General features: G+C 58.4%; 2 protein-coding genes across 2 annotated transcripts; both read left to right on the top strand.

Annotated features, from left to right (window-relative positions):
- Nucleotides 1-5,454: 5,454 nt before the first annotated feature.
- On the top strand, nucleotides 5,455-15,424 carry VOLCADRAFT_120427 (uncharacterized protein; the record flags this gene model as incomplete). The annotated part of the gene is made up of 15 exons (XM_002947183.1): nucleotides 5,455-6,642; nucleotides 8,308-8,379; nucleotides 10,485-10,785; nucleotides 11,094-11,197; nucleotides 11,492-11,662; nucleotides 12,011-12,103; nucleotides 12,369-12,509; nucleotides 12,857-12,955; nucleotides 13,195-13,254; nucleotides 13,727-13,800; nucleotides 14,186-14,288; nucleotides 14,337-14,438; nucleotides 14,692-14,763; nucleotides 14,869-14,922; nucleotides 15,281-15,424. 15 exons carry the CDS (start codon nucleotides 5,455-5,457, stop codon nucleotides 15,422-15,424), a joined length of 2,778 nt encoding a protein of 925 aa, XP_002947229.1.
- A 4,427-nt stretch (nucleotides 15,425-19,851) lies between these two features.
- Nucleotides 19,852-23,694, top strand: VOLCADRAFT_103307 (uncharacterized protein; the record flags this gene model as incomplete). Its single annotated transcript, XM_002947182.1, has 4 exons — nucleotides 19,852-19,989; nucleotides 20,828-21,709; nucleotides 21,981-22,091; nucleotides 22,738-23,694. The coding sequence occupies 4 exons, from the start codon at nucleotides 19,852-19,854 to the stop codon at nucleotides 23,692-23,694; spliced, it is 2,088 nt and encodes a 695-aa protein (XP_002947228.1).
- Between the last annotated feature and the right edge of the window lie 326 nt (nucleotides 23,695-24,020).

The following is a 24,020-nucleotide window of genomic DNA, read 5'->3' as shown; positions in this document are numbered from 1 at the left end:
GTGAGGCTGGGAAACGGGCGGGAGATTGGGACACTTGAGATTCCTATGCTGTTCCTGTACTGCGTCCGCAGGCTACTGATACATTGGTGCTGGCGAGCAACACCGCTCTGGTTGGTGCCCTCAGCCAGACTCCCTTCAGCGGCAGCTTCCAGGTGTGTGTGCATGAGCGCATACCAACCGGACAAACGGACCGGCCCTGCTCGTGTGTGTAGAACCCACATTTCCGGGTATCCGCAAATCGCTTCGCTTTTCCCGCATGTAAGTTCGACTTTAGACTTTGGTTCGCTCAAGCGCATAGAACGTGCCACGCCCTTTCACAGGCTTGGCTTTTCTGTTGCCGTGGCTGTTTGAACCCAGACCTCCCTGCCCCTCCCCGCGTCCTTCATCTCCTCGCTCGTTCCCTGTAACCCCGCTGCACTACATTCCTGTCACCCACCCCCTTCCATGCAATCAGGTGCAAGGTTGCAGCTCATGCGAATCACCCACGGCGACTATCACGGGACCCCTGCTAGTTGTGCCGCCTTGCGCTGGCAGCGAGAGCGACATGTTCGGCGTCGCATCGACTGTGCCGCCGTCCTATGACGCATCGGCATCCGTTGACCCGTCGGGGCGTTCAACGTGGGATGAAGTGACCTGGTCGGTCGCGGCTGAAGGCGATACTGCCGGCCGCGCGATTCTGCAGACCGTTGTGACGCAAGTCAACGCCAGGACCAATTTGAGGCAAGGCTGCTTTTAATTTAGCTTTGCTGTGTTAGTTTGTGCTTCATGTTGCGTGACGTTTGTTGTCCATACGTCGCCTCCGATGCTAATTTGTGAAAGATTGAAATGGTGATTCACTCCCCGCTTTGCACTGCACAGGAACCGCCTGGTTCTGGGCCTCACCGCGAACAACGTGAGGGACCTGCCCTCTTCCAGCTACCGCCTCATGGTAAGTGCGCTTTAATTTGTTTTACATAACTTAAAAGCAAGTATGTCACTTGAGATTTTTGTATAGAAGCCATGCCCCGAACGGTTGGGTGGTTCACACGCCGCCGCGCATTTGCAGCCGTTACGGAACGTGCCAATTTCCAGACTTATAACATTCAGGTGGAGTGCTATACATTTACATGTCACAGAAATTAGATCCGCTCGCTTGGCAATAAAGGGGCGGCTCTAGCCTTCGCATTCCTCCATTACCCAGCACTCGCACCAGCACGCACCTTAGGTGGGCTAGCACAAACAAACACAACCGCCTTAACCACCGTGCCAACTGCAACTCCAACCAAAAGCCACAATCAATGCAAATCCGTCCATTCCATGGAATGTCTGCCTGTGCAGGTCACTGTCACGTCCTGGCTCGGCACATCCGCATCTGCGAACATTTCGTTCTCCAGGGTCGCCGCGGCGAGTAAGCCCACTGTGCGCATCGCGGGCCCTAATCAGCAGAAGTTCCGCATCTCCTCGGGCGTGAGGGTTTCCGCCTGGGCCGGCAAAGTCTGCGGAGGTACGTTGGAAGCGGAAAGGCTAGGGCGAGTCCTGCATGGCACCCGGAGATTCACGGGCCAGGGCTGTTCCACGATGCACAGTGTGGCGGCTTTGGGATAAAGCCAGGAGGGCGATGTGGTGGTGGATGAAGTCCGGTCCTGCATTGAGGGGGTGCACACACCCTTACTCTCCTCCCTCATGGATGGCCCAAAGTGACCTACATGAGCTGTTGGATTGGATGTGGGGGTTGCAGGGAAAGCTTCGGGAATGTCATTTGTGCGACTTGCTGACAGTGTTACGGCGCGTTGGGGTCTTTTCCCTTGTGGCGGGGAAGGCAGCTGCTCCCACAAACATCGCCATAACCGCTGCCAGTGCCCTTAGTTACAGCCGCTGCTGCTGCTACATAACCGGTGTTCTGTCTTGAAATGCCACACGGTGCGCAGCCCAAGCTCTGGAGTGGCGCTGGAGTTCACCAAGTGGCTGGTTGGACAACTCTAATGCTGTACTGACTAGCCAGCAGCTGTACGTTCCGGGCCCGGTTGCAGCGCTGCACGGAGAGTCCTTCACTCTGGAAGCAAGGGCCTCATTCGACAAATTCGGTACGTTTACTGCCTCCCTCTATCTTCACGAAGCGTCCTGATTTCCTTGCCTGACGAACTTGCGCCGATGTCTCCAAAGCGCTCTCCAAAGCTGCCATCTGGGCCCGCACCTTATGGTCTGGATCTGGTCTAACCCTTGCCCCTCCCATTCCTCCCCCACTCCCTACACACAGCCAATGAGGGTACAGATACGGTGGAAATGACAGCCATCGGCTCGCCACCTGCAGCCGTCCTCAGAGGTCCCAACGGCGACATCACTAACGACAAGGATATTGTACTCAATGCCACGGCCTCGTACGATCCCGACTCCCCGGGTGCTACACTCGCTTACAAATGGAGCTGCAGGTAGGAAGCGATAGTGACAGCAGCTGCGGGCCCCGGGTTGGACCGACAGCTGGTAGTTGAGGGGGGAGAACGACGCAGGCTAGAAGCCAGGATAGAAGGGGGGGTCGGGAGCTTGAACTCATCGGGCCCAGGCTCCCGCGGGAACTGCTGAAGGGGTTGGCAAGGATGATAGATGGCTGCAAGCTACCCGACCTACCTGCCTGCCCGACTGCACCCTAGCGACCACGTAACGACGCACTTTAACGGGAATTGCTCACGAAGGAAAATCCGGAATGAGCCATAACTCATAAGGGCGGACACCCAAGCGACTGCGTTAGTCCTCAACAATGGTGGCTTTCTCACCCTCCCCCTGCAAGCGGTATTATCATTTGCTCTTCCCCTGTATCAGTTCATGTTTCATGGACTGAATGTATCATGGAATGAATAATTATTTCCATCCCTCCCGTTCTCGTTGCATGTTACATAGTGTGCGTGATGCCCTCCGTTTTTCTGCCGTGTGCATACATGTAGGCGTGATGACTTCCCCGAGCCGTGTTTCAAGGGTGCAGAGCTGGGAGACAGCACCTCCATTCCGGGTGTGTGGAAGATTCCTGGGGGGCTGCTTCAGAACGGCGTGAGCCACGTCTTCACGGTAACTGTTGTCAAGACCGCCGTGGCGCCAGGGGAGTCACCGCTGACGTCATCCGCTTCGGTCCGCTTCCGACCCCGGTCTGCCGCTGACAACTTCCCCCGCGGAGCACTGGTACGCCAGTGCACCGGAGCCTCCTGCGCAGCGGGCCACCCGGTCACCCGGCGTCTGACGCTGCTGTTGATGTTGGCCAACGGCTTCAGGTGGGTGCTGCGGCGGTTGGCGTCCGGGATTGCGGTTGTGTGTCGGGCATTAGGTACAGGGTCCCTCGCTGCCTTAGCGTGCATTTCCTCCCATGCTGTATGAAGCCTTTGCCTGCTTTTGCAAATTTACCATCCTGGGATGACCTGCTGCCCCTACCTGCCGCATTTCCCCTGCTACCTCTCGCGGATACGCCTGCAACTGTTCACCTACGTACGCCCATTGGACAACGCGCGGGACAACAACTACAACCAACAACGAACATATACCCGTCAACACCATCGTACAGCGGCTCCACTGTGACCTGGTCCAGCGATCAAATCCCCAGCCTAAGCGGACTTGCAGCGGACAGTGACAAGAGCCTGCCTGCCAATGTTGTACGGCTCAACATCCCTTCGTCGTACCTGCCTACTACTCAGCCCGTCGTTACCATCGTTGCCAACTTGACATTTAACGGTGCGACCGGTATGGCCTCGGTAATCGTACCACTCGACAGCCCGCCGTCCTGCAGCATAAGTCCCGCGAACGCTTCGGCCTGCTTCAGCATCTCCTTGGTCGATGGAAAGGACACATTCCCCATGGCTGTCGCATCCATCCGTGCCGAGGGCCTGATTGACGATGTGGACACTCAGCTGCGATACGAGTTCGGTGTGGGCGACCCGACAACTGGCACTTTGCAGCAGCTTGGAACGGCGTCCTCGGCTTCGATTGTAGGCCTGCGCAACGGCACCAACCAGCTATACGGCTGCGCGATCGACAGTGCGGGCTCTCGTACCTGCGGCACAGGCTATGTGGAGGTCAACCCGCCCGGGGCGAGCTTCAATGCGAGCAACGCGCTGTCATCCGTGGACATGGATTCGCTGGTGTCGGTGAGTTTTGCGTGCGGTGATAATAGTGACGGTGATTATGGTGATGGCAATGGTGACGAGATGGCTTTCCGGTGCTGAAACACGATAGGAGCCATAGCCGCCAGTAACGAACTCTCAGTCGCTCCAGAGCTCCCAGAGCCTTACGACCCTCGCAGCATGCCAAGCAGTTTGCCCTGGCTAAGGGACCGGCCTGCTGTCTATTGACTGCAGGGCAACGACCAGGGAGCTATGCTGCAGGCGGCCGCGCAGATGTCCCTCCTGCTGGAGATGGTTGCGTCGGGCAACGGCGGCAATGGCAGCAGTGATAGCGGTGCCCTGGGGGGGATGATCGCGGCCAAGAGCGAGAAGCTGCTGACGGGACTCATGTCCAACGTCGCCAACATGGACGGTGACCAGGTACGTGTGTGTCCCTTTGCGGTCCGTACGGAAATGTATGGGCTTGTACGTGTAACCTGGAAGTTAATGGAAGTGCTTGCCAAGTGGGCATTTTGTATGCAAATCGTAGCACCTCAGGTCATGTCCTAATTAGGCCCATGTGATGTACGCGATCGGTCTTTGTTCTTGTCACACATTGTCAAGCGATGCCCTGGTGCTATATCCATTTTACTTGACCGCGCGTGCCCTACTTTAACAGTCCTTAACAAGGTGCGGTGCGCACATGGAGGGCATGTCCTAATTTTTAGGCATGTCTTAATTAGGCGCGACAACTAGGTTGGTTAGTTGGTACCCTTCCACGACGATATATCGGCCGGAGCTGTAGGCATCTTCAAAACTCATTAACCAAAACAATGGCGCACAAACAATAAGTCGCTGCATGCACAAGCAAGAAGAAAGCTAATCACTTGTGTTTGTAAAAAGTTACAGGCGAATTTGCACGCCGTATTTTTCGCTTATGAGTTACCCGAATTCCGCTTTAGTATACCTGTAATGCATTAGGGTGCGATTCCGGAAACTTCTCATAAGTCGCAGTCGCAAAGAACAGGGATTCTCTAAGCTGACTGCCTTATAATTAGGCTCTTTGTTCCGTGCATGCAGCGACTTTAAAATAGTCGTGCGAAACCTTGCGAAACAGCGCAGCTCCTTAGAAAGCGCTTACCTCCCATTCATCCCTCATTCAACCCACAAGGGCGTCCAGTTAAGTGAAACCGCTCCATATAAACACCCATGTCCACAGGCCAAGCAAGTTGCCTCCGCGTTGTCCAACATGGCCAAGAGCACCGGCAGCGCGCTGCCCGAGTCCAGCAAGGCGAAGTTCGCCAGCGCTTCCCGCGACCTGGTGGACGCCGCCGTCGGCTCCACATCCGCACCCAAGCCTGTGGACTCGGGCTTTTGCGCCAAGATCTGCATCATGTTCGGCCTCGCCAGGCCCAGGTCTTTCTTGAGTATCATCGCCGGGCGGCATCTGCTCCAGGACACAGAACAGCAGAAGACCTGGCTGCATGGCACGCTGTCCACATCAAAAAAGATGGCTGCCGGCTTGGCGTCACAAGCCATCCCTGGAGGTGACAGCGTCAGCTCTGGCGGAAACGACGTGTTCGTCACTGTGGGTGGCGTCCAGGTCATGGACAGCGATGGCACGGCCACCGCCACCACCAGTATCACTGCCGGCCCTCCGGTGGCGGCGAACACCTCCAGGCGACTGCTGACAAGCAGGCGGCTGCATTCGGTACGTGTCCTGCAACAGGCTTCCGCTGGGGCCACCTCCGCCAGCGCCACTTTATACCTGGCGGGGTCTGTAGCTACCGGAGCCGAAGGCTACACCCTCAGCCTCACCTACCTCCCCACATCCTCCGCCACTGTGGTGGGTGCCCTCGGCTCAAACCTGCCGTCTACGGTGGCGTTGCGCAGCGGTATTGCACAGCTGGACTGGGCGGCGGCCTCCAGCGCCGCCGCCGCCTCGCCGCCGGCACTCGGCGGTGCCAACAGCATCTCACTGGCTATCCCAACTACCAGTTACGATGCCACCAAGATCGGCACGTGCCTGCTGTACGACACGACTACGGCCACCCTTACTGGCGGCCTCACCGGCTTATCCCCCGGTGCAGCTCCGGCGGCCTTTACGTCGTACGACAGCGCGACCGGCCTCGTGACGTGCAACGTCACTGCCGTGGGCGCCTACGTGGTGGCTCAGGGCCCGGAATCCATAATCCCGCCCCCACCCCCCGCCATCATCCAGGCTGCCACCGTGCCGGCGCCCGGCGGCAAGGAGGGGCTCAGCAGCGGCGCGGTCGCGGGCATCGTCATTGGCTCTGTGGTGGGCACCTTGCTGATAGTCGCCCTGGTAGCCGTACTTCTCATCAGACGCCGCCAGCAGCAGCACGTGGCCGCAGCGCCCAAGCCAGTAACGGCATCTTCGTCACGCGGGCGGGATCCCGTTGGCCCCGTAGCGGAGGCGTGGCAGCCCACAGCGCAGCCGGTGGCGGGGTCCGGCAGCGCCGCGCCTGGGCCATCAGGTGCAGCCGCTGACGACGCTGCCAACGCTGCTGACTTCAATCCGAGCGGCGACAGCGGCGATGGTGGCTCAGTGATGCAGCCGGTGGGTGGCAGCCTGAACCCCCCTGGCTGGCAGCCCCTGTCCGCGGAGGCCGATCTGCCCAACGCCCCCGGGTCGCTTCGGGTCTGATCTCCTGAACCCCCCGAGGAACCGGCTGGGAAGGGGCCCAGCCGAGGTTCGCCCCACGCGGGTCGGAAGCCGTGTGCACAAGTATTCGCACAGATCTGCATATTCAGATAAGAAGTATAGACGACAAGGAACCACAAGACATGCAGCTGCGGTGCACCCTACCCCATCCCATCCCCTACGGCTGGAGGCGACCGTGAGCCGCGTCGCGTTAAACAAGTTACTGGGGGTCGGTGCGGCCCTGGCTGCAGCCCTGTGGGAGATAAGAGTTGATTGGTGTCGTTGATGGGGGTTCCTTTTGAGGTTCCGGAGCAAGCGGACCAAGTTGAGCCTCCCGGGTTGGGGTTGAGGTTGGGGTTGGTGTGCGAGTGAAACGTGATCGGCATTTGCGGGTAAGGATGAGTGAGGGAGGGCGCGGGTGAGGGATGCGCGCGTGAGGGTGGAAGAGTGCGAGTTGACTGAAGGGCATACGGCCTTGTGCAGGCGGTCCATGTGTGCGGACTTGTGTGGCTGCAGCCGGAAGAGGGGAAGGTCCTGTGGAGTGGGGCGCTACGCAGAACACGCTGCAGCCCTTCCTCCTGGGATCATTTCAAGCAGTGAGTTGCCACATGATGACGTTCAGGCTTATTTGTCCCGTGTTCCATTTGTTGATATGGGATGAAATCTATTACCGTGGGATTGGAAAGGTTGGTCGGTCCATGGCCTCACTGCGGGGCATTGGAAGTGTGGCTGAGGCTTAGGGTTCCCGGAGCGTCGTCCCACAGCGTGCTTAGAGCGGATCCAGGTCTGAAGGCAGCGTTGGTGCAGGCATTCAGGTGTGTGACCTTGCTGCGAAGCCAGCAGGTAAGTAAGCTGGTAGTCACGTGCGGTGGTTGGGTGCAGCTAACGGTTGGCAGATGTGCACGTGGGGGCGGTGGGGTTGGCCGGAGCCATGACCGGCGCCCCCTCTGTAGCTCATGTGCCCGCGATGTGATGGGCACAAGCAGCTGCTGAGCAGCAGTTTGTATTAAGAGTTGCGCCAGGAGATGGTTGTATCTCCTTGGTGTGAACCCCTGCAATGGGTTGTTTGTTTGGGTGGGAAGTACGGTATCATTTCCCAAGGAATCAACACCGCCAGCCCATCACGTTTTGGCGTGATTTGCGGCAGCGGCGCAACGTAAGAAGATGTGATCACATCATGATGAACACTCGACAAATAACATCATGCATCATGAATATTCCTTAATAATATTTGGCCAGCTATGGCACCCGTACCCGTACGCCGTAGCTAGGTTCGCTGGTCAGGTACGAGACAGCTGTATTTTAGTCGCGCATTGCTTTTTGTGGGTCGTACGCATTGCGTGGCATCGCGTGGCAACTTCTCTTGATGCGAGCACCGCTCTGCATGTGCATGTATCTCGTGGGAAGGTGTTTTCGGAGCCCAATACCTAGAACGTAAATACGACCCTCTGGATGCATCGGGCCTTGAGCTTTGGTGGGTATGGGCCATCCGCTTCGGCAACCCAAATCGCACCAAGGCCACCACCTCGAAACCATCTCTCGCACCTTGAACACTCCAGAAACACCCTGATCGCCACCCAGGGTGAATGGTCGTACATCTTCGTCTTCTCACAACTGCCACCGTACGGCACGGCTGTCCTGTGCACACCAGCGGTGCGCGTCGCTCGCGTGTCCTGAGTTATTTAGGCGTTCATATTCAAGTCCCATTCAGGCACGTTCTGTGCAGGAACATGGTGCAGGCGTGGGGGCATAGGAAATCCTTTCGGTGGGGCGGGTTGCGCCTCCTTATCTCTTACTGCGCGATTACACTCGTGCGCAACTGCCCGACTCCCTTTGAGGAGAGAGACCTCGTGCTCGTCTCGTGCTCATGCAGTTTCGGTTCGGTCCTTGCCACCACGTGCTAAGCGTTCGCCCGCCTCTACTAATGCGCTAGGTGTGCTGTCGTACTTCTAAGGGCTTATTGTGTGTATGTGTTGAGCGTGCTTGCATATGCATAGCATATCGCAAATAAGAGTGAGCAATTGAAGCGACTTACCGAAGCGTTGAGGCAATAAGAACGCCAGAGGCGGGCAAATGCATGTGCAACTGCTGTGGCCGCGCAGGTTGTTAGCATACACGCATATGTATGTCACGGCGAATACGCCGACGTGTTCAACTTTGCAAGTCGGAAGCGGTGACGATGTCTTCCGTGTCGACACCGTTTCTTATGCGCCGACCTTCCCCCTACCTCTAAGGTTGGGATACTGTCGGCACTTATTACCGGCCAGCGCCAGGAGAACCAACTTTTAATACGTTGCGGGCCGCTCCAAGTCATTTTATGTTTGTGACGGAAGTGACTTTAGTGGGTGGTTTGGTGTTCACCTCTGTTGTAGCAGTGGCAATCGGATTCCCGAGACGGCCCGTGCAACGAAACCATGCTACCGCCTTGCATGCGTCCCCCTTAGCCCCTAAATCCCCACATCTTCACTTGAATCCAGCTCACAGCTTTTCCACCGTAACCTCTCCGTGATGTGGTGCTGCTCCAGAGCGTTTTAGGCTTTTCTGCTGTTTTTTGAGGTCGCCCTGATTCGGGGTTGGGTCCAATCCTCGCACGGAGGGCTTGCGGTTGTTCGTTGTTGTGACGGCGGAGCGTCACAACGCGTAGGACAGATCGCGTCTTTTCATGTACTTTTCATGTACTAGTCTGGACGATGATGAACGGCCGGCCGTGTTCTTGCCTGCCCTCCAGCGCTGACGTCTGGACGCGGTACTGGCAGCTGTGGGCAATCATAGCGCTCGAATACCGCCTGGACTGGCAACACAGGGAGACTGCTAGGCGGCCCCCGTACTGATAAGTCCTATATTAGGTGACAATGTTTTGACATATTGAAGTTAATAAGTTTTGCTCCCATGTAAACGTAGTACTGCATGCTAGGTCCACCCGCGCAAGCGTGTGCCCGGTGCGTCTCTCCTGTCTCTTCCAAAGGCGCGAAGAATGCCGGCGATGTTAGCCTGCGTACGAAGCGCGACACCTGCGCGTGACATGATATTGGTGCGCGGCAAATTGGTGCGCGGCAAGTTGAACGATACGTCGGCAGTCAGCTTCACCACCGCTGCGTCCGATCGTAAGCAATTCGCGTCCGATGCAAGCTTCGGCCTTGACGCCTGTGTGTGCTCTGCTTTCCTGGCCTACCTGCTTTTACGGCCACCTGACCGATATGGCCAAAGAGTTCAGCACCTATGGGGACAAACTCCAGGACTAGCAGCAGATCAAGGTGACTGGCACAACCACGCCAATCAATTTCCGTTGCCGTACAAAGTGGCTTAAAACCCCGCTCCCCTATCCAGTGGGTTTTAAAAGGCGTATGTACGGCAACGCGCTCTTGGTTAACGAACGCGACGGTCTAGGCAGGAACAACTAAGTCCTGATCGGGGCATGTATAGCGGGCATGTATCCGAGCCCCATGAGTTAGCGACCGACCAGTTCTGCCTGGACGGAATCAAACGTCTGTCAAGCTACTCCATACCAAAGTTGCCTGTGCAGTATGGGCAAAGTTTATATGGATACATAAGTTGACCATATTTACACTAATAGGATTCTGGAACAAGACAAGCATGAGAAGTTGACCTTCTCGCTTTATCAATCTTTCTTCCAATAAGCAGCGAAGATGGAGAGTGGGGAAGACTATGCTAAGCGATCAGAGCGTGTCAAGGCCCTGCTTTCGAGCTACTATGGAGACGCCGGCCCAGGGTCTTCAGCTCCTGGTGCTCCTGCCCAGCAAGGAGCACCTGCTGGAAGAGGCCCGTCCGGGGTTCACATTGGCGGCCTTGCAGCCATTGACACTCCCACCTTCAACGCCGATCAGCACACATCGGACATCCTTCGCATCTTTTCCTTGGAAAAGCTAATGGTCGAGCATCGCAATATGGCCCGTGAAATAAAAAACATTGATTCGGATATGCAGCAACTTGTTTACGAAAACTACAACAAGTTTATCACTGCGACGGATACTATCCGCACAATGAAGTCAAGTATCGACTCAATGGAGGGGGAAATGCAGCGACTTCAGCAGACAGCAAGTAAGGAATGACGCGGCATTACAGGGGTTTGCGGGGACGCTGCGTGGGCAGCCGAGCGTCCAGGCGGTCGCTGGATACACACCAGCCCCTCCACATGCCACCATTCCGCAACATGCTAGCATCTCCTGCGCAACCCGCTTCGCAAGAACTAAGCCCTTTCCTCGGGACAGGTCTCAGTGCTGTCACCTCAGCGACACACCTTTCACCCCCTTCTGCCTTGTCCTGTGGCACTTTGCATCTGCCTCATGCCCGTACCGTCGCGTCGTATCTGTCACCACCACTCCCTCGCGCCATCGAACCCCACACAGGCGTTGTGGCAGAAAAGTCGCTTTCTGTCAGCAACAAACTGCAGCAGCGGCGAGAGAGCATGGAGCAGCTGTACAAGGTGCAGCGGCTGCTTCGCAAGCTGCAGGTGTGATAGTATCCTTCACCACCTACCTCAGGTGACGTTGTCTCTGAACGTTGCCTGATGTCTGCCCCCATCCCGGATCGAGACGAGGGATCCGCTCATGCCTGCTCCGCTGTATGCTGGCACATATTACAGCTACACCGCGTACTCCCGTCATCCAGCGGCCATACTACCCAAATACAGCTGATATACATGCCTAGGGTTCGCCCCCTAAACAACAACCACCCGCGTACATTCGTGCCCCGGTCAACGGCACCGGCCAAGGCATTTTTGCACCTTACTTACGCGTTCCTGTAGACGGTATTCGAGCTGCCCCGCAAGATGCGAGCCGCCTTGGAGGAAGATGCGCTAGACACGGCGGTGGGGCTGTATGCGGAGGCGCAGCCGCTACTGCACAAGTACGGCGGCAGGGGCACCTTCAAGGTGATCGCACTGGAGAGCGACTTTGTGGCGCAGGAGATCTCGCAGGTGGGTGGGGATGGAAAATACAGGACGGCTGCCGGACGCGGAATTCAGTATCTCCTCTGGTGCACATGCGACGGTGGGAACGGGGGTGGCTAGATCCTTGGGTGGCCGGTGGCATGGATGTGCGGACGAGTGGATGGCTGTGTGGGCTGATGTGTGGACGGGTGGCGTGTGGTCGGGCGGGCACGCTAGTTAGTAACTCGGTGGCATCGGGACGCAGGTGGGCGCGGATGCAGACGCATCCGACGGCTCAGATGGAGGTCTCGCTGGGCATCGGAGATCTACCGCACTTCCCCGGACGACCGCCTTACCGTACCCCCATGCAACACTCCTTTCCCTCGGTGCCCGCAGCTGCTGAAGAAGCGGCTCACGGAGCGGAAGGATGACGCAGAGCAGTGTGTGCTGCTGCTGCGCAAACTGGGAGAGCCGGATGATACACTGCAGGTGCGTGTGCAATCCTGCGCGTGAACATACTCGTGGTAGCGCCTCGAAGGGATTCACGGACGGGGCCCGGGTTTGGCCACCACAGCGCCATATCCAAGGCCGCGTTGAGGCTTGGCCGCTGCATCTGCCCCACCCAAGGGCCTGCCTTATTCCCCGTGAGAAATCCGGCTCCTTGCCCTGAGCACGGCCTCGTCTCGATGTGCACCCACACCGACATGTTATCCTGCAAATGTGGGTAATCTGCGGGGCTTGCAATCCACTGCAGGACAAGTACCTTTCTGGCCGGGTGGCGCGCATCAAGCGGGTGCTGACGGAGGCAGCCATGGTGGCGGACGCTATGGCGGCAGCGGCGGCGGCCAGCGCAGGCGGCCAGCAGCAGCTAGTTCCACCACCGCCCAAAGCCCAGGTGCGAATACACTGTGGTGTGTGTTTGTGTGTGGCATATGGGGTTACGATGCGCGAAAGTGTCTGGGATGCGATGGAGAGCTCGGTTGCCGCGCTCCTTAACAGCGTACCCCCGCGCTGCTACCCCTCCGTCGAAGCGGTCCTGGTGGGTGCGTGTGGTGCCGTGCGTGCGCGTGACAGCAGATATCGCCCTGGTGCCGTGTGGGGCAACAGCGGGTGTTCCGTGTTTCGAGCACTCTCCTATGTGCTCTCGTGGTCAGTGTCCATTTCCCTTCCCCGGTCTCCTGTGCCCTATGGGGGCTGACCTCTTGCCCTTTGCGGAATGTTTGGTGTGGCCCCGTCCCGCAGTTACCTGCCCCAGAGTCTTGGGGTTGGACTGGCGGTAATCCACCGCAGCTGCGTGCCTTCGTTCGGGCGCTGGATGAGAAGTTCATCAATGGAGTGCAGGTGGGCACAGCGATGGTGCAGTCTAGATGGCCACGGGGACAGGAACCCCCGCCTGTCAAAGGGCCGTCTGCAGCGGACGATGGGGTCGCTGCCGTGCGAGATGGGTTTTGGCACTGAGTTATGTTGGGAGAAGGGCGGGGATATGCTGCTTCTATAGGTACGCGGCGAGCCGCCTTGAAGGTGTTGAGTGGTGCTGGAGCCGCTGCTGAACTTAACCCGGTGGTGTTCATGTCCCGCAGGAAACCGTCGTCAACGTGATTCGATTCTTCCTGCCGGAGGGATCCGAGGACAGCCCTGAGGTGCGTGTCAGTGCTTTCACTGCAACCTGCCTTCGTAGGCATGTCAGGAGTAGAGGTGTCCGCTGGCCCTTGGGATTCTGAGTCCGGAGGCCAGGTGGTCTTCGGCCTGCTCCCTGTGTTAGGTCCAAAGGCTACACACGCAACGAATTGGATAGGCCCTGTCGCCTGGAGAATGCAATTATTTTTTGTAACTGTGCTGGGAAGCAGGAACGGGAGCTGTTTTAGGGGCATGGGATCGCATTTTGGCAATATAACCGTTGCCTGGGACTGCAGCGGACGCCAGTCCTCGTTGCCATGGTGCATTTCTTGGCTTATTCACTTTGATGATTTAGATGCACGGTCACGGGTGTCCGCGTGCGAACCGACACCTTCCAACTCTCTGCTTATCCACCCACATGCACACTTGACCTGCTGGCCTGCCGCTGCCGGCCGGTCTCGCCCCGTTGGACCATGTCAACTCTTGACTTCCTAGGCTGCCGCTGCCAAGCGCAAGCCCTTGGTGACCCTCTCCCGGGAGCTATTCGCCGAGTATTTCGGGATTGTAAGGTGAGTAATTGGGGAGTTAATGGGGTGGGTAGGCCTGCCCCAGACACAATCGCCTTTTTGGGTCGTGGCTCCGTTCGGCAGCTGGAACTGCCGGTCCGCTTTCCATGCTTCTCTCCCAGGATTCGGAACTTGAGCGCACCGCTTCGCGTTGAGATTCTTCGCATTATTGACCGACAGCGTGCTGCGGCCTGAACTCCTGAACACATCTATCCGTCGTGTCGGCAGTTGCGCGGGCGCGTCTGGCCAAGGGCTCCCTTGGGCCCCTGACCCGGACCGAAGCAGCATAGGTGTGACTCCGTAACGGACTTGACTTGATGTATGTAACTTGACCGGCGGCTCTCCCCTGTCTTCACGCCCTCCCTTCGGCCTCTGGCCATGTCACCAGGCGTGTGGTGACAGACGCGGCCAAGGCCGGGGTACTGCGTGGATCGCTTCTGCGGGAGGCGCGGGCGGAGGCGGGCAAGGCGGGCAGCAGCGCCGTGCTGTCCGTCAGCTCGTCGGCACTGCAGCAGCTCAGCAGTGACTGGGGGGCGGAGGCCATTGCTCTGGCTCTGTCCACGATGTCCACTGATGTAGGGCTGCTGGCTACGCATCTGCCAGAGCTGCAGCTCAAGGAGCGGGCGCTGGAGGTGGTGCAGGTGGGGCGGGATGCGGCCTAAGGGAAACTGATGGGTCTCACCATTTGCAAATGGTAAGATGCGGTTGTGCGGTCTTGCGGGGCGGGGTAAAACGGGACACTAAAGGTTATGCATGGAGCTTTTATTGCCGCAGGTCCGAAAATTGTCGGTGCATACCGTGGCAACCTTAACAATATCCTGCCCGCGTTTTCTAACCTCCCGCCGGTCCTCCCGGGTCGCGGCCGGGCCTGTCTCTTCTCCCGCCCCGAGACAGGCTGCCATCCAGCAGCACGTAACCTTGTCGTTTGCAGCGTTGAAGCAGCGTGTCATTGACGCGGCGGTGGCGGTGCGTACAGCGCTGGGGGCGGAGAGCGCCGAGGGAGTTGCCGGTGTCGCTGGTATTAGCTCGGCCAGCAGCGGAGGTTCCGGTCCAGGGTCCATTTTACGGCAGGGCAGTGCGTACCTCGTGGAGTTGCTGCAGCGGGGTCTGGCCGTGCTACTGCAGGTGCGGAGCTTGGGGCGCTTGGGAGTCAGGGGCAATGAAGGGCCCCTTGGGGCCCGGTTAGGGCGGTTAAAGGGAGGGACGTGCACAGAGTTGAGCCCTGCGGCCCAGGCTGTGTTCAGAGGAAAGGATCCTCGGCCAGGCAATGAAACAGGGAAAATGTTGTTGCAGGTCAGCATTGCCATGACGACGCTGTACGTGCAACAGCGGCTCTACCCGGGCAAGCGACGCGGTTGTCCTCCCCAGCGCAACTTTTTCCCTTCATCCTTGAGGCTGGTAGAGGCTTATGTCAACGCCCTTCTGGTCTTCTGAACCTCAGGGCCCTCCTATCTTCATACTTTGCCTATGCGTTCTTTGTTAGGGTCTTCGCGGTTACGAATCTGCGGGCGGCTCCCGGCTGCTGGCCTCGTGGCGTGACCAGTGGGTGGACCTGGTCCAGGGGGGCCTGCAGAGCTTCTTCGGGGGCCTGCTCCTGGCTTCCCTTGAGCTTGCGGCGCTCAGGTAGGCAAGCGCGACGGGGGAACAGACCTGAGAGAAACGGACGAACGTGACGCGGGACCTTACAATGGGAGCAATGGAAACAAGGCAAATCCGAATAAAAATGGCACTGCTGATTCGGCAGGGCCCTATTACCCATCCTTAACTCGTGATTCGGGAGAGCAGCAAAATATGGACGACATAGGTACTTGTTCCTGTGGCGTCTGGTGGCGTCCAGTGGCCACGCTCGCCCACATGTTGTGCATGACACACAGTCTGCGACTCCCAACCGGAAAGCCTGCAATGCTGCCGCAAGCTCTACAATCCGCAGCACTCACAGCATTGCTCCTCCCCAATATGCACGTCAGGTACGACGGCGGCGACCTTATGCGGGAAGCGCTGAAGGCGAGTGGCGCAGCAGGGGTTGGTTTGGCGGGCCCCGGTGGCGGCGGTCCCGACCTGATGGGCCCACCCCCGGGGGCCGGTGGAGGCGCGGCATGTGCGGCACAGGAGCTAGTCAAGCCAGGTAAGGGAGGGACCGGGTTTCAGAGGCCCATGAACAGCACCGAACACATGTGTGGCGTTGCATTGAGGGACATTTTGCTCTGGATTGCGCTGGTTTCCCATCAGATTTTGTTTGCATCGGGATTTGGCTGTGTAGCTTCCTGAAGGCTGTTTGGTCCGGTACACGTTTGGGGTGGCACGGAAGGGGCCTGACATACGTGTGGCTGCACCTTCAGGCTACATCAGCATGCCGGTAATGCGGATTGCGTTGTCCAATCAGTGCGCTGAATCGTGCCCCTCCCAATTCCGCCTCATAACTGCAGGGCTGGTGCTGCTGCTGGCCAAGCTGTGCAAGTTTCTGGAACAGGTTATGGTACCATGGGTCATGGAAACTATTGCGGCGTCGTTCGCTAGCGCTGGGGGCCCTGGCGGCGGTGGCGGCGGCGGTGGTGGCGACCTGCCACCGTCCTTTGTACCTGGCGAGGTAAGGAGCGTTTAAGGCCACGATGCTCTCTCCTCGAATGCTTTTTCCTTCATTCCACACAGGACGGCACCACTGCATGCATACGATGAGACGCATGCCAGCGTGCACGCGCAGTGCGGTGCAGCGCCAGTTTCAGGACCTCAGCGTCCGCCTCCATGGCCCTGCGCGAATCTACACATTACACCTTATGGGCCTCCAACGACGCCTTACTCTCATAATAACAGTTGACTTACACGGCGCGCACTTAGCCGTTCTTATTAACCCTTGCTTCCACGATCTCCGATATTCTACCTCCCAGGACTCACCCTGTTCCTCCGGTCCCGCTGCTTTCCGTTAGGTGGCCCGGCGGCTGTCCGCCGCCTCTTCCGCCATGGTACTGGCATATGCGGAGATGCACGGAAGGCAGCTCAGCGTCATGGTCCGCAGGTGGGTTGGTGGGTTGCACCGGGGACCAGGGGGAAAGGGAGGAGCACCGGCGGATGGGAGCTCAACTTCGCCCAAAGCCCATAGCGTGCGCGCAGCTGTGCACATCTCAAGAGCGCGTTAGGCGGCGTCTTCCATTTTACTGCCGACCAGGAGGTAAGGTGGCGGCGGCTTCAGCACTCTCCGTGCTGAAAACCTCGCTGCATCGTGCCATACTATCGGCACCTAGCCCAGCTCACCGCCCTGAGTTCCTGCCTCGTAGGTCCACCGCCTCCGTGAGCTGGATGACGTGTAAGGAGCCTCGGGGTCCCCGGCCCGTATGCTCGCTGCTGCTGGAACGGCTTTCCCGGGTGGAGGCGGAGGCGGCGGGGCTACTGGACGAGCCGGGGGTCGATCTGGGGCCATCAGGACATGGAGCGGGACGCGCGGGTGAGAGGAGGGGATGGAGAGGGGACTGGAGCCCGGGGTGTGAATGGCAAGCAATCGGTACTAGTTGCTCCGTTGGTTGCTTCCTGGGCCGGGGGAATACGTACCAAGTCGCGTAAGGGACGGTGGGGCACCACAGCCCTTTGCAAATGTCCGCCGCCTTAATTGTGGACTTGCCTGGCTGCCTTAGTGTCTTTGTCCAGCAGCTTGTTAGAGCGACGGCGTGCTTTGCCCATGTTTGCGGACCCAGCAGACATGGACACCTAGACCTGGTCTCTGCAACAGCGCCAGGTATCCACGCCACATCATGGCGGTGCACGTTGTTTCGTGGCCCACCATAAGTCTGCGTGGCGGAGGTTATCCGCTTTATCCCTCGGGCTCAGTCTATCCTTGTGCGTCCTTACCGACAGACAGACACGCATACATACACACACTCGGGTTACAGTGTCCCCCAACCCCCACCCAACTGCCCCGCTCGGGGGTAATAATGCAGACCATCGGGATCCGGTGGTCGCCGGAGCTGGTGCATTGTACGGCAGCAGCAGTGCATTTGCCGGTGGTGACTCCAGCGCCGTGGAACGTAACGTGGCCAAGCTGTTCCGGGAGAAGGTGCAGCGGGCAGGCTGGGAATGGAGGAGGGGATGATTACGAGTCGCGGAGGGGCTGTGGTTAAAGAGGGACAGGGAAACACTTCTCGTTGCTACGGCAGCCTTGCGTATTAAATTTTTAGCGTCCAGTATAGGCAACACGTTGAGTGCGGTACAAGCAGCACGTGCTGCATCCGCGGGGTCCATTACCTGGGATACTTGATGCTCACGTGACACATGCGCCAGCCCTTCTATGAAAGGTCCCTTCAATGTTTAACCTCTTTCATATTAGCACTCGTCGTGTGTTTTGTCCCTTACATGCTATTGCTTGTAGTTCCGAGGGCCTCCGTGCCCTTTCCGTGACTCATCCACCACCCGACGTTTTCCCCCTTTCCCGCCCCCTGGGCCCTGCCAGGTGCACATGACGGGCTCTGTGCCGCTATCCTCTCCGGCCATCTTGGCCGCGATTGCCAGCGTGGCGCTCAAGAGCTTGCTTGAGAGCATCCGCCTTGAGGTGCGGCGGGAGTTGACACCAGGGTCTGGTGGCACTGAGCAAGGATGAAAAGAGGACCCGCTATAGGTGTGGCGCCGCATGCGGCCAGCAGCCCCCTCATGGCCAAACCCGTGTATGCCGTCTCGAAGTCCGGTGCACATACTAATGCCGGTTGTGCCTTCCCCGGGTGCGACTCGTTCAGACTCTGGGCCGCGCCGGTCTGCAACAGCTGCAGCTGGACGTGGCCTCCCTACGTCCGCAGCTGCGCCGCTTTTTGTTGCGGGGTGGCGGTGGCAAGGGCGACGGTGCTGCTGTGGTGGAGCAGCTGCTGGAGGATGTGGTGCTATCGGGTGGGTACCTGCCAATCCGCCTGTCCTGCGTTACCAGAAGAATAGCAGCAGGGAGGGGCATCGGAAAAGGGGGCCTCTCCGATGAAGGCGTTCGGTTTAGAGGAGTTTCCGCTGCAATCTGGCGCCTCCATGACTTGGACAGCTTCCTTGCTCCTGTCTACTTCCAATGCCTGAACCCGACTCCAAGTCTCTCATCCCTTTGGTCCCCCCCTCCTGCACTTCCTACCCCCGCCTCCACCTGCCCAGCCACGGAGCGTTGCGTGGAGCCGCAGCTGTTGGAGGCGGCGGTGGTGGAGCGCATCTTGGCGAGCACATCCTCGGAGCGGTAGCAAGCGTCAGGCCGGGACCAGCCATCGGCACAAGTTGAGGGCTCGAAGAGGCGGGGGCCGCGCTATGAGCCGCCGAGGAGCCGAGTCGCGGTGGCTATAATTGTGAGTCGGGGGGACGCTAGGTTTGAGTGGCAATGCTGCTGATGTGATTTAGGAAGCGTTGACGGTAATGCTTTAAAGGAGGCAGTTACGCGGACTTGGATATGCATCAGCAGAGGGCTGCAAAGGCCGAGGTAGGAACCTGGATCGGAGGTGATGCTGGGCCTGGCTTTGTTTGGGAAGCACACGCAGGACTGCCGTGGCCACTGGAGAGTTCTGGACGGAGATGTCGATTTCACCACCCCGGCTGGATGAAAGGGCATCACGAGATTATCAAGTTATTAGTCGTGCAGTCTGGGAAGGACTTTACGGTCGCAACTTACAACGCGACAACGCGTTTTGGGTGGCATGCTGTATAAAGTCAACCTTCCAAGTGCTGGATAGTGCTGCCAGCGCGGGGTTAAGTGCTCCGTACTGTACGGGCTGACATGGGTGATGGTGTGAGTGTGGCTGGAGCGTGGTAAGGAAGCGTGAGACAGTAAGCACGTATGGGGTTTGCCCGACCTCATTCTCAAACTACAGTGCTCTGCACGTGGAGTTATCTACGTTAGGTGTTGTCAACTGGTACATGCTTCTTCGCCTGTATAATGGGGTTATATCCGACGCTGTGACGCATATCTGTTCTAAAAGAGAGGTTGTACGGAGCTGACGACAGCTGAATCATCTGAATCATCTAGGCCGTTTTCAAGTGGAAATTCATAATATAAAGGTTTATGTAAGAGGTTTTGATCGTGTCGTCGGTCAAAACGAACATTGAGTTATGGAACCTGCGATAGAGAATAAACATTCTGCACCTGGTTTAGATGACATAAAACTTCAGCTGCTTCAGTTGCAGTGCATAATAGATGCAAAAGATCGTGAGATACAGTTGCTAAGGAAACAGCTTTCCAGCCCAGAGGTGCGTCGCATCGTGGTGTGGTGATATAGTAACAGGTCAGCAACGCCACCGACTTGGCCGCCCGTGCTTAATCAGGAGTCCGATGGAGCAGCTTCTCTTCACGCGGAGATCACAAAATTGCGTGCAGAGGTTCAGCGACTGAAGCTTGAAAAGAATGCAGTGCATGCACAACCGCCGGTCACGGTACCCAGAAGGCCCAGCGCTGCCGTTCCCAAGGGCAAGTCAATCCTTAATGTACCTTCTAGCATTAAAGATTCCAAACCAAGTTCCAGCGGGTGCTGCGGCATCTCGACCAGTAATGGATAGCCGTGTTTTGGGGTGTCGCCAATCAGCCGCATCATTTCATAGCCACGTGGGTGCTTACATCGGGCCGCTGTGTGTCCCTATTACACCCAATCCTCATGCCTTGAGGTTCCACTCTCGTCCGGCCCTGTGCTCGTACCCTCGGTGCTATCCACATGTGGCGCTATGTCTATCGCATTACTATCAGACGAGCTGCCTGCGGCGTACCAAAATCGGGAGGCGGTGTCGCCCGGGCCCAGTGGCCATGCAACCACCAACCCTCTTCCCGCAAGCGCTGGCGGTGTCCCCGCTCCTGTGGCATTGTCGGATAGCAAGGTATTTGCGATATGCCCATGTGGGCGGGTGCTTCATTAACGATTATGTAAACTGTCGCAACAATCCGCTGTGTGTTCCATTGTAGTTAATCCCCTCCTATTGGATGGGAGTTGTAGCTACTTGCCGCTTGGCTGTATCCAGGCGCCGTTCATCCCTCGGCTGCTCCCTGTCAGCCCAACCTGTAACATCGCAAAAATCCCACGTCCCCCATCTCCCGCAGCTGCACCCGGTCAGCCCCACTTCCGGTATGACTGTGGACCCAGCCGCTCTTGTTGAGAAGTTGAGGGCCGTTGTTAATGGCTTGGTGGCAGAGGCGCTCGCGTCACAGCTGCGTGCCGTAGGTCTATCGCCTCCGGGGCCTTTCTTCCCTCCACAAGCACAGCCACAGCCGCAGCAGGCCCAGGTGTCTCCAAGGGCTGGAACCATAGGCTCGCCATTTGGGGTTGGGCAAGCTAAGTCGTCTGCACATCAGGCCTCTGGGGCTTGCCCACCAGCGCGCCCAGCCGAGCAGTACACGACGATTGCGCCGTCGCTGCCAACTGCGGCAGCGCCCCCTCCGCCGTCGCAGCCTTCTCCCGTTACCTCGCCGGGCGCCATGCGTCTGGCTTTGCCGGGTGTCCAAATCGTTGTGCAGTATCCTCTGTTGGCACCGAGTAGCGCGTACCAGTCGGCACCAGCAGTGGCGGCAGGTGAGGACACAATTGCAACACACACCAGCTCCGCCGCCCATGGTCGGTGGATGTTTCCCTTCGGCACGATTGCACCGCCGCCACAGTGCAACCCCAGCGAAACGATGGATATTGCAGAGATGTGTGCCGGTACGGGGCCCGTGGAGGCGCCTTCTGTGGTGGGCGCTGGCGGTAGGACAGCAGTGGCAACGGCGGCGTCAATGGGTGGAGGCGGTGGTAGTGGTGGTGGCGGCTCGGTGCCACCAGTGTTGGAGCTGAACATTGACGGCACGGTCGTACATGTTGAACGCGCGGTGCTGGAGATGCAGGCGGCTGGTAGTCAGCTGTACCGTACGCTAATCCAGGAGTACGGCAAGTTGCCACGGGACTCCTATGGCAGGCCGTATTTATCGTACGACCCGCGCGTGTTTCAGGTGTGCTCTGTTGCCCCAGGGCGCCATCTCCCAGTGGCTGCAGCAGCAGCTGCTTTAAATCTTACACCTGAAAGGTTTAAACGTACGAGATTATCCGCACAGCAATGCACAGGAAAGTATGTCTGATGACCTCATCATGGATTCATCCAGCAAGCTCATCGACAAGTTCGCCAGGGCTCCAGCCTTCCCGCCTGATGTTCGCTGTCTTCTTAATTGTGATCCTGTTTGTCTGTCGTTCTGTCTGTGTCTTCGTGTTTATTTGCATTCGCAGGTGCTCATGGCCTACCTAAAGCAGCGGCATTTATTTGGGAGCGTGGGGGGGGAGTGGGACTGGTCACGCACCGCAAACTCTCTGGGCGTTTCGTACCACTACCTGGCGCAGGTGGGTCGGAGGGTAATCGAGTCCGGGTGGTCCGCCGAGAGATGGGCGAACAGGATGTGGAGGAGGGCTTCCGGGTGTTGTGGAATGGGGGACTTGATATAACGGCAACTAATGCAGAGGAGTGAAGTGTGGCGGAAGGCGCTGGAGAGTGCTGATGTTGACGGGTTATGTAGCGGCGCACGATGCTCGGCTGTAGGCCACCTACAGCTGCGGTTCAGTGTGCCGCTGTGCTGGACTACTTTGTCTGAAGGCTGCCTGCTAGGCCCCTATCGTGTTTGGGAAGCACGCGTCTGGTAGGCGGCCTTGGTTTGGGGTTATGCTTGCATGTCCCTGTCATGAATTCTGATGAAGGCAATAGTGCTCCCACAGTAATGCCCTGTACTAAACTGCCATGTTACAGAACCCGGGACCCACTGGTGAGCGCAGCTGCTAGTCTGTTGCCTGCTTTGTGCATACAGTACTGGCCACGAGAACTTCTCTCTCTACAATCCACATGTGCCATTAGGCTGTGCTCCCCTCTTAGCCAAAGGAGTTGGACCGGCATCCCTCACACGGCCATGTGGTGCAGTTGTCTTGTTAGGGTTGCTGCCCATGGATCCCTCCGCTCCTTAACCGCCATTTTTTCCCTCCTCCGTCACCGAAACAGATGGCGACGCACTTTGGACTGGCTGACCCACCGACCCAGCCACATCCTCACAGCGATTCGCTGCCAGTGGCCGCACAGCAGCAGGTTGGGCAGGCAACGCAAGCAAATGGCGCTACTGGAGGACCTGCCTCGCGGAACGTGCTCGTAGGTCTGCCCTGGGAGGCGATACCCAGCGTGCATGTGGGCACCTCGCTGCAGGGCATAAGCGGGTCCTGGGGTCTTGCTAGCGCGGGCTGCGACCACGGCTTGCCGCAGCTAACCAGCGTGGCTGAGCAGCCCCGGGCGCAAATGCGCAGTGGCGGTGAGAGTGGCTGCGACAGCCGGGTGCAGATGCACAGCGGGGCCGCGGAAGGACATCTGGCAGCGATGGCACCGGACGCCGGCGACGCTGCTGCTGCTGCCGCGGAGGGAGCCGGATGCAGCAACGGCAGCACGGGAGTGCATGCCAATGGGTTCACTGTCAAAGGGAATGGCATATGTAGCGGGAGCGTCCAACCAGCGGAATCTTTCGCGGCCACGTTGCCGCTTCCTCCCTCTCCGTCCTCCTGCCCGCCGGACCAACAGCAACAGCAGCAACAGCTGACGATGACCCAGCAACCCTCAAGCTCCTCGCCGTCATCTCGCATTCCACCGCCACCGCAAAAGAAACCTGCGCCTGCCGCTCCTTCTGCTGGTCCTGCCGCTGCTGCTGCTGGATTGCCGAAGTGTGATGCAGCGGTCTTGGGACCTACAAACGGGACATCGGTCGTGAGTGCAGGGACGGCCGGGTGGGTGCCGCCCTTCCCTGAAGGTGCTACCGCTGCCCCGGCGTTGCTTCGCGAACCCGTGGATGCGGCTGCAGCTGAGGCGGCGGCGATGGCGGCGGCCGCAGAGCGGTACCGGGTTCCCAATTTGTACGAGGTCTTGGCGAAAAAGCAGCGCACCGAGCTGGAGAATGAGGCCCGGGCAAGCATGTGAGAGCGGTCGCTTGGTGGCGAACCCGAAGGTTTGCTTGGTGGGGCAGGAGGAGTGGCTGATGATTTCAAGGATACTGGGTGGGCGTCTTCCTCACGTGCAGACGCTCAGGAGCTTTGTGTTGCAATGTAATGTGATGCGATGTGTGCTCGGCGAGCTATGATGTGCAGGGAAAGATGTGTTGGAATTCCGTTTCCCGTTGTTGGCATGTTAAAACTGCAAACGCAGCCAGCCAACGGGCCAAAGCCCAGCTGGTGTGCTGGATGATTTCATACCACTCATTAATAATAACTACGGACTGTCATAATTGAGGAAGGGCGGGTGCAGGT

Source organism: Volvox carteri (assembly GCF_000143455.1).
Source record: "Volvox carteri f. nagariensis unplaced genomic scaffold VOLCAscaffold_5, whole genome shotgun sequence".
NCBI lineage: Eukaryota > Viridiplantae > Chlorophyta > Chlorophyceae > Chlamydomonadales > Volvocaceae > Volvox > Volvox carteri.
The sequence above is the reverse complement of the archived record's forward strand: the minus strand, read 5'-3'. Positions and strand labels throughout refer to the sequence as shown.